This window comes from Esox lucius, chromosome 7 (assembly GCF_011004845.1).
Source record: "Esox lucius isolate fEsoLuc1 chromosome 7, fEsoLuc1.pri, whole genome shotgun sequence".
NCBI classification, from domain to species: domain Eukaryota; kingdom Metazoa; phylum Chordata; class Actinopteri; order Esociformes; family Esocidae; genus Esox; species Esox lucius.
In genome coordinates, this window is record NC_047575.1 from 36,509,261 (window position 1) to 36,523,646 (window position 14,386).

At 39.0% G+C, this 14,386-nt stretch overlaps 1 protein-coding gene across 2 annotated transcripts in view; it reads left to right on the plus strand.

Annotated features, from left to right (window-relative positions):
* Positions 1 to 1,435: 1,435 nt before the first annotated feature.
* Positions 1,436 to 14,386, plus strand: part of rars1 (arginyl-tRNA synthetase 1) — a 36,537-nt gene continuing 23,586 nt past the window's right edge. The window contains exons 1-4 of one of the 2 annotated variants that reach the window (XM_013134528.4): positions 1,436 to 1,594; positions 4,670 to 4,804; positions 11,679 to 11,867; positions 13,883 to 13,991. In XM_013134528.4, the coding sequence (XP_012989982.1) occupies positions 1,550 to 1,594; positions 4,670 to 4,804; positions 11,679 to 11,867; positions 13,883 to 13,991 (478 nt within the window). In that variant the 5' untranslated portion in view covers positions 1,436 to 1,549. Of the gene's footprint in view, positions 1,595 to 4,669; positions 4,805 to 9,199; positions 9,282 to 11,678; positions 11,868 to 13,882; positions 13,992 to 14,386 lie in introns of those variants that run through there. The other variant, XM_013134529.3, reaches the window with a different exon arrangement.

Below are 14,386 nucleotides of genomic sequence, written 5' to 3' on the forward strand. Positions count from 1 at the left end.
AGCAACAATTGCAAATACACAGTGCCCCTTGATTTCTTTGCATATAATTATTCTATCGACTCTTCTGAACATTTCCTACAATACATTCACTGCGGCGTATAGAATAGTTTTTTCTGTATGAGTCAATATGTATTTCATTTCCATTGAGTTATATTGTGGCTGATGGAATGGGTGGAGTAAAATGCCAGGAACATTTGCAAATACACAGTGCATATATTTTTTGCATATATTTACTAAATAGAGTCTGCTTGTACATTTCCTACAGTACATTCACTGCGGCGTATAGTATAGTTTTTTCTGTACAGGGCAATATTTATTTAATATCCTTTGAGTTACATTGTGGCCAATAGGATCTAGGATGGGTGGAGTAAAATGCCAGCAACAATTGCAAATACACAGTGCCCTTTGATTTGTTTTGCATATAATCATTCTATAGACTCTCCTGAACATTTACTTCAATACATTTTTACAATATACACTAAGCGAAGTGTCAAAATCGATACATTTAATATTATTAAAATCGCGTTTTACCGCGGACTTCTATTTTGAAGGCAGAATCCGAAAACCGTCTTACTGTTGCTACGGAATCTCTAATGTTGCCAGCATGACGCTACTCAATGTCGACCGTCATCAATATTTGACTTGATTTTCTTGAAATATCTGTGAGCAACATTTAAACAGCACATCCGGATCACAGAAATGTGGACTATTTCAAAATAAAAGTATTGAACATACTAGTAGAAAAGTGTCACGAATTCTATTCATTCATGATTTTTTTTTTTATTAACCTTTCTAAAAATATTTCAATGACTATATATTTGTTTATTTGTTCCAAGATAAAACCTGCAGCCATTCCAAATCACTGTATGTGATATTCAAACAAAGTGATTAGCTGCAAGAAGTATTATATGTACTGCAGTGAATGTATTGAGGGAAATATTCAGAAGAGTGTATAGAGTCACAATATGGTGTCAAATCATAAGACACTGTAATAGACACTGTAATAGCAAATTTTATTATTTTTATTTCACACATAAACTTAGTGATTACCAATACACTATGAATTTACTGATTTTATTAGGGAAATGTTTTATTCATTAGATGAAATTAATGGGGGAAAGCCTCTATTCAATATCTTCCTAACTGACTTGGAACATTATATAACATCCCTGAAAGATATGAACAACAAATGATTTAATCTTTTTGTAATTGAAGGGAATTTGTTTTAATTTCATTTATTTAAATGTATTTATTTCTTTATTATATATATTTTTTGGTTATTGATATGTGGTTATCCACATTGCTTTTACTGAGTTCTGTACAATGTGTTATTCAAGAAATAATAATAATGATAATGAAATAAAAAACAGCGGAAGTGGGACGTCTCACTTCCTTTTCCTCTTGGTCGCCACACGAGGGCGGTAAGTCGAATTTCGATCGACATCATTGCCTTTCTTCCTCATATCCTCATTCCCTTAGCAGTAGGGTCCAGAAACTAATTTAGAGACAAACAAACGTTTATTATTTTATAGCTATATTTTTGGTGAAGATGGGAGATACTGTGGCTGAATACACGTCTCGGCTTCAACAACAGGTTAGCGCTTATAATGAATAAATACTTATTGGTTTGCAATGATTCACAGAAATATAAAGACATGTTGCTAGTAGTATTTATGTCAACGTTACTTGCCTTGCGCTAACGTGAACATGTGGGATCCTCGTTGCTGACGTAAGTGTGGCAAGTCAACTGGGAAGCCGGCTTACTTTTCATTTTAGTTCTGCTGTCTTATTAGTAAACTATTCAGCAGTTTGTCAGTTTGATTGATTTTAGCTTTCATGTGTTGTGTATTAACGAGCTAACTAGTCAGTGTGTATGTGGGGGCAAATCAAATAATTGGTTCATTCAGTTTTCTCTGCTGGTGAAAGGCCAGATGACAGTAGTTTTGTTGTTGATGATGGTGAAGAAGTCGATCGAATGACAATCACCATTGAAGCCAAATGATGTATCTGTTCAATTCATTGTATTTCTATGCATTTTATCTTATCCGGTCTTTACAAGAGATAATGTAGGAATACAACTATTATAATATTGGGAAAATATCAGAAACCCCCGAGATGCCTTTTTGCGATTATAAATTGGTTACCAACGTTATCAGAATAATAAAAAGTGATGTGATTGTCATACCCGTGGTATATGGTCTCTTATGAACCGGGTGGTTTGAATCTAGTGATGTATATTACAGTATATTATTGTTCTCAAACATTCATTAAACTGGGAATACAGAAATACTATGTCAAAAAACATTAAAAACAACTACATTTCAGGTTAATCTCTGTAAATGTAGGGTATTTATTGGTAACTTTACAGTGAAAGTTAAAATTACAGTATATTATTGTTTTTAAATGTTAAATAAACCGTGGGAAAACAGAAGTACTGTAAAAATACATTAAAAACAACTACCATTCAGGTTTATCTCTGTAAATCTATGGCATTTATTGGTTACTTTCCAGTCTATCTACAGTAATTTCCTATTAAATGATTGCTTTTTCATATACAGTAACAACAAAATAATGTATAAAAACATTGTACATAAAACTAAAGACAAGTGTCTATACATTTACAGTATTAATCAGTCAATTTAAAGTATAAAATGTTCATTGGACTGTGGAAAAACAGGCTATTTAGCAGTTACTTTATGTTGCGGTTCCTCCATGTAAAAAAAGATATAGTCTGTATTTTATCATACTAATCCGAGAACCATGGCAACCGAGCTTGATCCGACAGTCAACTACAAAGGTTAATGTTGTATTCGATCGAGTCAGATATATGATCGGATCTCGCATAATTGGATTTCGTATGTATTCGTGAACAACTCCACTTCCTCTTCAGTTTTAACATGTATGACACACAGGCCGAGCTGTCATCGTTAAGTTATTCAACATTTTTAAAGGTTGCCATTTAAGCCTAGGATATGATAGCACATGGTTTTTCATTGCAGCCTAAGATGTGCAGAAAGCCAGCATGCACGGTGAATTCAATTTTTTTATTGCGTTTGTTCAGGATTGCCTACTACATTTGCTTGTGATGTTATTTTCTGTAGACTTAATAATTTGATAATTGCTGAAAAAAATAAACAAGGTAAATTCGGTAACATTAGGCTACTATTTTTGTGAGTCATTTAACAGAGTGATATTATAGTAAACTACAAGGTCCCACCGTGATATAGAGATGGAATTGAGATGTTGGACATAAAGATTCATAAAATGAATCTGAATCTTTTCAAAGAACTTTACTGAATGATTTAGTTCACTTTAGTGATTCAGAATGCTTGTTGCTATTTGAATCCTGAATACTGATTGGCTGACAGTTGTGGTATATAGAGACCAGTGACAAATTAAAGAAAAACCAACTGTCTCAGTAAGGTGTTCGTCTCTCTCCACTTCAGCCCCATGGTTGTGTATGGGGACATGACCCCCCCGTCTGCCGCTTCCTGAAGTCCACGATCATCTCCTTAGTCTTGCAGATGTTGAGAGGGAGGTTGTTGTCCTGGCCCCATGCAGGCAGATCCCCTACCTCCTCTCTATAAGTGGTCTAATCATTATTGGAGATGAGACCCAAGAAGGTTGTGTCGTCCGCAAACTTTAAGATGATGTTGGAGCTGTGTGTGGCCGCGCAGTCATGCATGAACAGGGAGTACAGGAGGGGGACTGTGTACGCAGCGCAAGATGTCAGGAATGGTGGAGCAGATGTGGGTTCTGGCCAGCATGAGGGTGGAGGTCAGTGCTACAGGAAATTAGTCATTCAGGCAGGTGATGGATGGTTTCTTTGGTACAGGGACAATGGTGGTCTGTTTAAAGCAGGTGGGAACTGCAGACAGAGTCAGGGAGAGGTTGAATATGGAGGTGAAAACCTCCGCTAGTTGGTCAGCGCACCCCCTGAGGACACGGCCTGGAATGCCACCTGGCCCTGGTGACTTTCATGGGTTCACAGTTTTAAAAGCTCTCCTCACGTCAGTCATGGTTAGGGACAGAGTGCACTCGTCCTGGTCCTCAGCAAGCCTCACTGAAGGAATTGTGTTGGTCGCCTCAAACCGTGCATAGAAGGTGTTGCGCTAATTGGGTAGAGAGGCGGCAGGCTGGGCATCATTGCTGTTTCTCCCTTTATAGTCTGTGATGTGTTACAGTCCATACCACATGTGTCTCGGGTCAGGGCTGTGGTAGTAATCTCCCAACTTATCCTTGTAGTTTCTTTTCACATCTCTGATGGCCTTCCGTAGGTCACCTCCTCGAAGCCTCCACGTCCGTGCCCTGAGTGTTGCATGGATATTATAAATAACCCAGGGCTTTTGGTTAGGGCAAAGTCCTAACATTTTCCTTGGGGCAAAATCATTTAACGCACTTGAAGATATATGGTGAGACAGAGTCTGTGTATTCCTCAATGTCCCCATCAGCTGCAACACAGAACATCAATCTATTGTTTCAAAGCATTCCTGGAGTGTTGTGAAGGATTCCTCATTCCAGTGTTGAATTGCCAAAGAAAACGGTTTGTCCTTTTTTAGTTGTTGGCTGTAGGTTGGGGGTGAGTAGAATGGAGGTGTGATCTGCCTTAACCAAGTTATAGCTGTAGAGGCCACCCTTTTTTGACAGTGAATCCTTCATATCTGTCTAGGAGAGGGAGATCCATTCCCTCACGGCTGAGATCGAGTGCCTGAAGAACCCGCCGAGCGTGGGCTTGTCTTCACACCTGGACGGCCTGAGGGAGGAGAATGCCAAGCTGAAATATCGCCTCAATGTCCTCAAAAGGGTTGGTATCACTTTCCAGGGAATTTTTACATGCTCAGAATTTCCTGAATTTCTAAGATGAAAATGTGTAGAATTTCAAGGAATTGCCTGAAATGTTTACAAGGAATGAAGGGGCTTCTAAAATGTGTAAATTCTGTGGGGTGATAGGGCAAACTTACATTATCTTTGAGTCCCGCAAACTGAAAGAGATTCAATGCCCCCTAAAATCTAATTTAAGTCAACTACAACTTCTGTTAGTAAAACGTTTCCATTACTGAGGAGTTCAAATAATGTCATTGTAGTTTAACACTGGTTGCATTGCATGACTATTATGGACAAACGTACATTATCTTTGAAAACAATACCACAACAGTCCGGCACACTGAAAGAGATCAAGCATAATAGTCATGCAGCACAAGCAGTGTTAAACTACAGTGACATTATTGTAGTTGACTTAGGGAGCATTTGAATTAAACAGGAACTAAAATAAATTCTAACCTGTGTGCCTGTCGGCCGTAGTGACTCGTGTGTAACCTGAGCCATGAATGGATGACACCCGTTACCCGAAATGATGTGCATTATGCCAACCGAAAAATGTATTCCCGGAATTGTGTCAAGGGGTGCTGAGGCTGTGTCGGGGCGGGTAGTGGATTCCTCACTCCAGTGCTGAACTGCCCGAAAAACCACTTCTCCCTGTTTTAGTTGTTGTCTGTAGATTGGAAGGAGAAGAATGGAGGTATGATCCACCTTACCAAAGACTGGGTAGGGGCAGGGGTTTGTAGCTGTTCCGTATTTGTAAATTACAATGGTCAAGTGTCTGATCACCACTGGTATGAAAGTTAATGTGCTGGTGGCATTTCGGCAAAACTTTCCTTATATTAGCCCTACTGAAGTCGCCAACAACAATATAAGCTGCCTCATGGTGAGTGTCCTCTAGTCCATTAATTACTCCATATACAGTGGGGAAACAAGTATTTGATACACTGCTGATTTTGCAAGTTTTCCTACTTACAAAGCATGTAGAGGTCTGTAATTTTTATCATAGGTACAGTTCAAGAACTACAGGAAACATATGATCTCTGTAATTGCAAATAAAGGTTTCTGTACCAAATATTAAGTTCTGCTTTTCTGATGTATCAAATACTTATGTCATGCAATAAAAGGCAAATTAATACAATGTGATTTTCTGGATTTTTGTTTTAGATTCTGTCACTCACAGTTGAAGAGTACCTATGATAAAAATTACAGACCTTTACATGCTTTGTAAGTGGGAAAACCTGCAAAATCAAATACTTGTTCTCCCCACTGTATACTCAGCATTGTACCTGTTGTAATGGTGCTGCAAGTGGTAGACAACATATAGGGACAGACTACACAACATTTACAAAGTTGACATACAATCACAGGTACGTCCGGAAATATTTGGACACTGGCACAATTTTAAACATTTTGTCTCTGGACACCACTGAATTTAAGATGAATCAACCGAGAGACAATTGAAGTGCAGACTTTCAGCTTTAATTCAAGTGTTGAACAAAAATATCATACGAAAGACTTAGGAATTGCAAACATTTTCTTACACAGTCCCTTTATTTCAGGGGCTCAAATGTAATTGGACAAATTTACACAATCATAAATACAATTTCTAATACGCTGTCAAGAATCCTTTGCACGCAATGACTGCTTGAAGTCTGGAACGCATGGACATCACTAAACACTGGTTTCCCTCTTTTGTGATGCTTTGCCAGGCCTTTACTGCAGCTGTCTTCAGTTGTTGTATGTTCATGTGTCTTTCTGCCTTAAGTTTTGTCTTCAGCAGGTGAAGTGCATGGTCGATCAGGTTGAGATCAGGTGATTGACTCGGCCATTGCAGAATATTCCACTTCTTTGCCTTTAACTCCTGGGTTGCTTTCACAGTATGTTTTGGGTCATTGTCCATCTGTAAAGTGGAACGCCGTCCAATCAATTTAGCTGAATCTGAGCAGACAACATATCCCTATACACTTCTGAATTAATCCGGCTGCTTCTGTTACATCATCAATAAACACTAGTGACCCAGTGCCATTGGAAACCATGCATGCCCATTATAGCAGAGCTGAATTCCCACGGAAGGTAGAAGGGCTGTACTTTTATATTTAGGAGCTCCAGGTCTGGTGAGAAGTGTGTTGAAAGTACTGCAACATCTGAACCCCAGCGAGAGTTAACCATAATACAGACCCCTCTGCCTCCACTCCACTTACTGGATACTGTGTTTCCAAATGTATATTTTAATCTTTTGTCTTTACACTTTCTTAAACATTGTTAGTCATTTACCCACAAAGAATGTACATAATATTCTCACAGCTCAAATTCCCTTATATTCTTTGCTCATCACCTGTTGTTTGTAATTGTCAAAGTGGCATATTTCTTTATAATCTGACTAAAATTCGACCGATTGTGGATTTTTAAGGCCAATATAATAATGATAGTTTGGAGCAGGAATAAGCCGATCATCTGAAAAAAGTGACACTGTTCATAATGAACAATCTTTGACTTTATTAGAAACAGGATAAGTGTTGAACTGAACATCTAATTCAAAGTAAATACCTAAATAAAATAAAAAAATCTGGAACTGAATATCAAACTGACTGATTCTAGTATGCAAAATAACACGGTGGATGGGAGCTATATCAGAGTTTACGTTAGACTTTCATAAAAATTCCAGAAATCCGGCCATATAGAACAGCTACCGGACATATTTTTTAAATAGCCATATAATAGCCTACATTTAAACAGCAATAAAACACAAATGCTATGACGCAACAATTGTTTTTTATTTAAATTAGTCAGCAGAATGAACTCTTCTGAGCGTATAGGCTATAACTAGGGCTGTTGCAATTATTACATAATTGCCTGATTGCAGTAATTTAAGCCAGATCGCAATTATTTTATAGACAACTTTCTTTTTGCACAATAGATTGGAATCATTATTTTGTAATCAATCTGAATAAGGAATTTTGAAGCCAATGTTAGAAATGTCTCAACAAATAGCATGTGAATTATGTCAGTTTCCATAGGATGTCTGGACCATGGGTGCAGAAGAGCGTTTGACAGCTCTGTGTAAAGTTATAGACACAGATAATTTACTGAAACTCGTTTGCTTCTAAATTTCAGTATGTTTGAACCTAGTTTAGAATTGTTTTGCAATGCACCATAATGTAGCCTAATATCACAACATTATTATTTAAGAGAGAGTGCATTTCAGTCGCTTATTTGTCAGATCAACTCACTCATCCGTATGTAAAATATTTTGACAAAATCTTTAAGTTAACTTTGTAATTTCCAACCATATTTCCGAATTAAAAAGTGCACATTAAAATGTATGGATATAAATATATGTTGTCCCATTGCATATTAGACAATGAAACCCATTTTGCTACATAATGAAGCCTATTCCTTATAAATAGGCTATTTCAAATAAAAACACTTTTCTGTGGTCTTTCTGGCCTCCGTTGCACCATGCCTTTAAAAAAAGCCTGGGGAATGTCTGCTTTGCCTTCATCAATTAGGAGATGTATGCTGGGCTTGCTGCCGAAGGGTGCTGCTTTGGAATTTCGCGCCACGCTTAGTCACATGACCAAAGATTCAGTAACTCAGTATTTAATATGCTATTCATCTATTAATTTGGCATATTTCCCACCGAACATTGTGGCTGTTGATATTTTCATCTGCCGGACAACTACACCTGATACCGGCGAAAATGTGTGTGTGTGTGAATATACAGTGGGGAGAACAAGTATTTGATACACTGCAGGTTTTCCCACTTACAAAGCATGTAGAAGTCTGTAATGTTATCATAGGTACTCTTCAACTATGAGTGACGGAATCTCAAACAAAAGTCCAGAAAATCACATTATATAATTTTTAAGTAATTAATTTGCATGTTATTGCATGACATAAGTATGACATAAGTATGCAAAAATGTGAGGGGTGTACTCTCTTTTGTTAGATACTGTATATATAGTGGAGGAAACAGCATTATCTCCAGAAAGGCAGCTCCTCTTGTAAAAGTTGGTAACAGAACCTTCTGTTACCAAGAATTATGATCTAAAATGAGCGATGCTATTCTGTGATTTATCACTAGCCAGGAAGGAATACTTCTGTTGCGTGTCCCCTTACATTGTAATACCACCCTTACAAACCAAAATAAAAGTGCACATCTGTCACTTTTACATTTCACTACGGTTGTATAGTTATTTTTATTGATGCGTGCTTTTGTATAATGTTATTATTGATTTATTTTGATATCTTCTTAATTTTTTATTATAAGTAAATGTTTTACTTTTAACTGCACTGTCGGGTGTAGGAAAACCAAGCATTTCATTGCCAATAAATCTTTGAGCTTTGAACCTAATGTTCGTGCATATTTCCGGGGTAAGGAAGATCCTAAAGTGTACTAATACATTTAATGAATGGATAGTTACATGGCTGGAGTATTTGGAAGAAAGATCTCCACATTGGTAAGTAAAGTAAAAGTTGAATGGTTTCTTTTCCTTCCTGTCTGCCTGTCTTGTGTCGTGAACAAGGAGCTGATAGTGTTGCATTATATTTTCTAAAGATAAATTCTGTGGGGAGAAATAATATATCTTTGATTTAGTCTACATAAGAAGAACGTAGTTTAAAGTCTGTCGTGCATTTATGGCAGCCCCTCTCCAGCGCACTGAGTGCCAGCGCTCATGTCTCATAAAATCAAGGAAGAAAGAGTGTCATTTTCTTTTAGTTTTTTACAGTTGTTTAGATTATTATCAGGAGTTAATCACATGCACAAATGTTCAGCAAAAGTGGCCCCCAAATGATCAGATATGGCCATTGGCCCATAGTTGGGCTAGGCTTGCACTTACGGCTAGCTAAATTCTAACAACCATGCTTGCTAGTAAAACAGAGAGTGCATGCTGTTGGCAGAGCAGCAGTTATCTTCAGTCTAATGCATTAATAATGTCAGTCTATAACCAACATACACTCACCTAAAGGATTATTAGGAACACCTGTTCAATTTCTCATTAATGCAATTATCTAATCAACCAATCACATGGCAGTAGCTTCAATGCATTTAGGGGTGTGGTCCTGGTCAAGACAATCTCCTGAACTGAATGTCAGAATGGGAAAGAAAGGTGATTTAAGCAATTTTGAGCGTGGCATGGTTGTTGGTGCCAGACTGGCCGGTCTGAGTATTTCACAATCTGCTCAGTTACTGGGATTTTCACGCACAACCATTTCTAGGGTTTACAAAGAATGGTGTGAAAAGGGAAAAACATCCAGTATGCGGCAGTCCTGTGGGCGAAAATGCCTTGTTGATGCTAGAGGTCAGAGGAGAATGGGCCGACTGATTCAAGCTGATAGAAGAGCAACTTTGACTGAAATAACCACTCGTTACAACCGAGGTATGCAGCAAAGCATTTGTGAAGCCACAACACGCACAACCTTGAGGCGGATGGGCTACAACAGCAGAAGACCCCACCGGGTACCACTCATCTCCACTACAAATAGGCAAAAGAGGCTACAATTTGCACGAGCTCACCAAATTCTGATGGTAGAGTCAGAATTTGGCGTAAACAGAATGAGAACATGGATCCATCATGCTTTGTTACCACTGTGCAGGCTGGTGGTGGTGGTGTGATGGTGTGGGGGATGTTTTCTTGGCACACTTTAGGCCCCTTAGTGCCAATTGGGCATTGTTTAAATTCCATCACTTTATGACCACCATGTACCCATCCTCTGATGGCTACTTCCAGCAGGATAATGCACCATGTCACAAAGCTCGAATCATTTCAAATTGGTTTCTTGAACATGACAATGAGTTCACTGTACTGAAATTGCCCCCACAGTCACCAGATCTCAACCCAATAGAGCATCTTTGGGATGTGGTGGAACGGGAGCTTCGTGCCCTGGATGTGCATCCCACAAATCTCCATCAACTGCAAGATGCTATCCTATCAATATGGGCCAACATTTCTAAAGAATGCTTTTAGCACCTTGTTGAATCAATGCCACGTAGAATTAAGGCAGTTCTGAAGGCAAAAGGGGGTCAAACACAGTATTAGAATGGTGTTCCTAATAATCCTTTATGTGAGTGTATCATGCTCATAAAAACAGAATTTATATTTAAATTAAAGTTAACATTATATCAGGTACAACACACAGTGACATCACATGTATGGAGCCTCCAGCTCATTGTAAGGTGACCAGAAGGCTTGATACTTTCCACCCTTGCTGTCTTGCTAAGTAGGCTCTCATCGCCACTGGGATGCCCTCCCTCCAATGCCTCTCGGGGGCGGAGTCACTGGCATGTTGTCTGTATTCTGCTAGCAATACTCTGCACTCATTCAGGGTGGCTGCGGTTGGTGGGTGTCCCTTTAGTTGATGCTTTGCAATGGGAGTGGATTGATTTCCTGCCTGTTGGGCCCTGTCCAGGGCAAACAACTACTGTTGTTTGCTCCATGGAGTTTAAGGCCAGGTGTTTTGTAAAAGCACTTTGTGACATCTGCAGATGTAAAAAGGTCTTTATAAAATACATTTGATTGATTGGTTAAAAAATGTGTCTTCTTAGTGCCTGTAGTTGACAGTTATGTAGGGCAGTCGCAATTATTACATTATATATGTGTGTGTGTGTGTGTGTGTGTGTTACCTCACAATATTTTTTTTTTAACAATTTGAAAACAAGAAACATAAGTAGAAATAGTAGGTGTAACAATAGGCTTATAAAACTATGCCTACAAAAAGAAATGGTTGAACATTTAGCCCATAGGCCTAACATACTCAAAGAGAGTAGATTGGAGAGTAGATTGTCTAGTTTGCTAAAATATTGGTTGTCCTCCATACTTTGTATTGAACGGCTCTACGTCTGTCTTCCCTCACAGAGTCTGCAAGAGGAAAGGAGCCAGTGCAGTAAAACCATGATGAATATCAACCAGCGTCTGCAGGAGATCTTTGGGGAAGCCATCCGGGAGGCCTTCCCCGACCTAGAGAACGCTCCCCTGGCTGTTACCCCGAACCAACAGGCCAAGTTTGGAGACTACCAATGCAACAGTGCCATGGCCATGGCTCAGGTGGGAAATCAATACTGTTGGTTATTGAAAATTAAATGTCTGCTTCAAAACCATCTGCTTCAAAGTGGTTATGCTGTGCAGATGCCATGCTTTAATCCCCACAAAACATGCAAGGCAGTGGCTAGGAAGAGCTCCCTAGAGATGCAGAAACATAGAGAGGAGCCAGGATCTGAGGTTTGTCTCTGACTCTCCTTGGCATTCTTTTGTGTCAGGGATAACATTTGTGTCAGGGATAAAAAAAAAAAAAAGTGTTGTAAACGGGTATGCTATCTTCCCGAGGTGCCATCTTCCCTAGGTTACATGGTGCACTCTCCTAACATACTCCCTGGGTGCATTTTCCTAACATACTCCCTGGGTGCATTTTCCTAACATACTCCCTGGGTGCACTTTCCTAACATACTCCCTGGGTGCACTCTCCTAACATACTCCCTGGGTGCATTTTCCTAACATACTCCCTGGGTGCACTTTCCTAACATACTCCCTGGGTGCCCTTTCCTAACATACTCCCTGGGTGCCCTTTCCTAACATACTCCCTGGGTGCCCTTTCCTAACATACTCCCTGGGTGCCCTTTCCTAACATACTCCCTGGGTGCCCTTTCCTAACATACTCCCTGGGTGCCCTTTCCTAACATACTCCCTGGGTGCATTTTCCTAACATACTCCCTGGGTGCACTTTCCTAACATACTCCCTGGGTGCACTTTCCTAACATACTCCCTGGGTGCACTTTCCTAACATACTCCCTGGGTGCACTTTCCTAACATACTCCCTGGGTGCACTTTCCTAACATACTCCCTGGGTGCACTTTCCTAACATACTCCCTGGGTGCACTTTCCTAACATACTCCCTGGGTGCCCTTTCCTAACATACTCCCTGTGGCTGCTGAGGTCAACAGATGATGTCTCTGTGTGTGGGAGTCAATGAGTAGTGAGGTATGAAGTCTGGTCCTGCTCTGTATAAACAGAATCAGAATAAAAAAACATTAAAAAACAACTCACATTGGTACCGAGACAATTCTACTATCACCAGAAACACCAAGTGTTCCACAGGGAGAGCACCATGTTAATTTCCTGGCAAACAACATTGTCAGTGTGTTTATATGCCTTCCAGGTCAGTGTTATGGCCAAAGCACTGCACGTGCATGTGTTTCACCTTATGGCCCAGCTACTGTTTCTTGTTGATAATGTCAAACCAAAAATTCTATTCAGTTTTATGTAAATATTCAGCACCATAATAAACACCACAATCTTAGTTTAAGAAATTCTGTACAGTGCCATAACAGTAGCATATCTCACCTTACCCTGTGGTTATCTTGAACACACTTGCAAAATCTCCATTTGGAAAACAAGGGCTGTTTAATTTTGTCTAAATCAATGTCAGCACTAGCCAATTCTATAAGCCAAAATAGTAATACAATCAAATTCTAATGTTTTGTTTAGATCCTGAAATCCTAGATTGCTGAAATACATTATTGCTGATGTTAAATGCATCTATTGTTCCCAATGTTATAATTATACCCTTTACACCTTATATTCACATGTATTTCATTTGTGACAGCTGGGGTTAGATTATTTATACCATTGTATACCAGGTTGAATCTGAACAAAATGGTGAATCCTTTTTGTCTTTCGCTGTCATCATCGACACCATGCCATATTAACATGACTGATGGTATCTTTTAAGGCAAAATCATTTAGCAGTATAATTGTTTTATCTGAAAAAGCATTTCTTGAATGTTTGTTGGACAGTCTTAAACCATCTTTGAGCTTTGTTCTGTAACATGCTAAAGCTCTACGATGTGTCATGTAAGTAGACAAAAGGGGAGATAAGGAGAAGCATGTCACGTTAGAACCTTGTGGGTCTCATTCAAACGCCTGGTTTCAGGGATTCGTTCTAGCAACCTAGTTTTCAGTACAACCAGCTCAAATGAACATCAAGAGCTTAATTTTTATTTGAGCTGTTAGAGGGTGAATGAAATTGGAGTAGGCCTATAATTGTTTTGGACTTGCTTTTTTAGATGATGAAATCAAAGGGCCTGAAAGTAAACCCCAGGGAAATTGCTGAGAAGATTCAACAGAAAATTCCTGACAATGAACTCATTGAGAAGACTGAAATTGCTGGACCAGGTTTGTGAAATTGTTTTTTCCATCATGCAATAATTATTAATTTAATAACTTTTTATCAGTCTAACTACACAACAACATAATGGTAATACTTGTTTTTGGTACATTTCCTGCCATACTACATAAATTAGGATACAATATGCTTACTCAGAATTAATGCATATTTAATAGAAGTGGGGGTCAGATAGCCTAGCGGTTTGAATTGCTGACCAGTAACCGAAGGGTTGCTAGATTAAATCTCCAATCGCCAGCAGTGTGAAGATGTTGTTCTAGCTAGGCACATATTTGACTTTATTGCACTTATTGATCTGTTGCATTCTTGGTCTATGTTTACATAGGTAGATGCTTAGGGCTTTTGTTGGACCACGTAAGCAGCCGGCCAAGAAGAGCAAATGTTT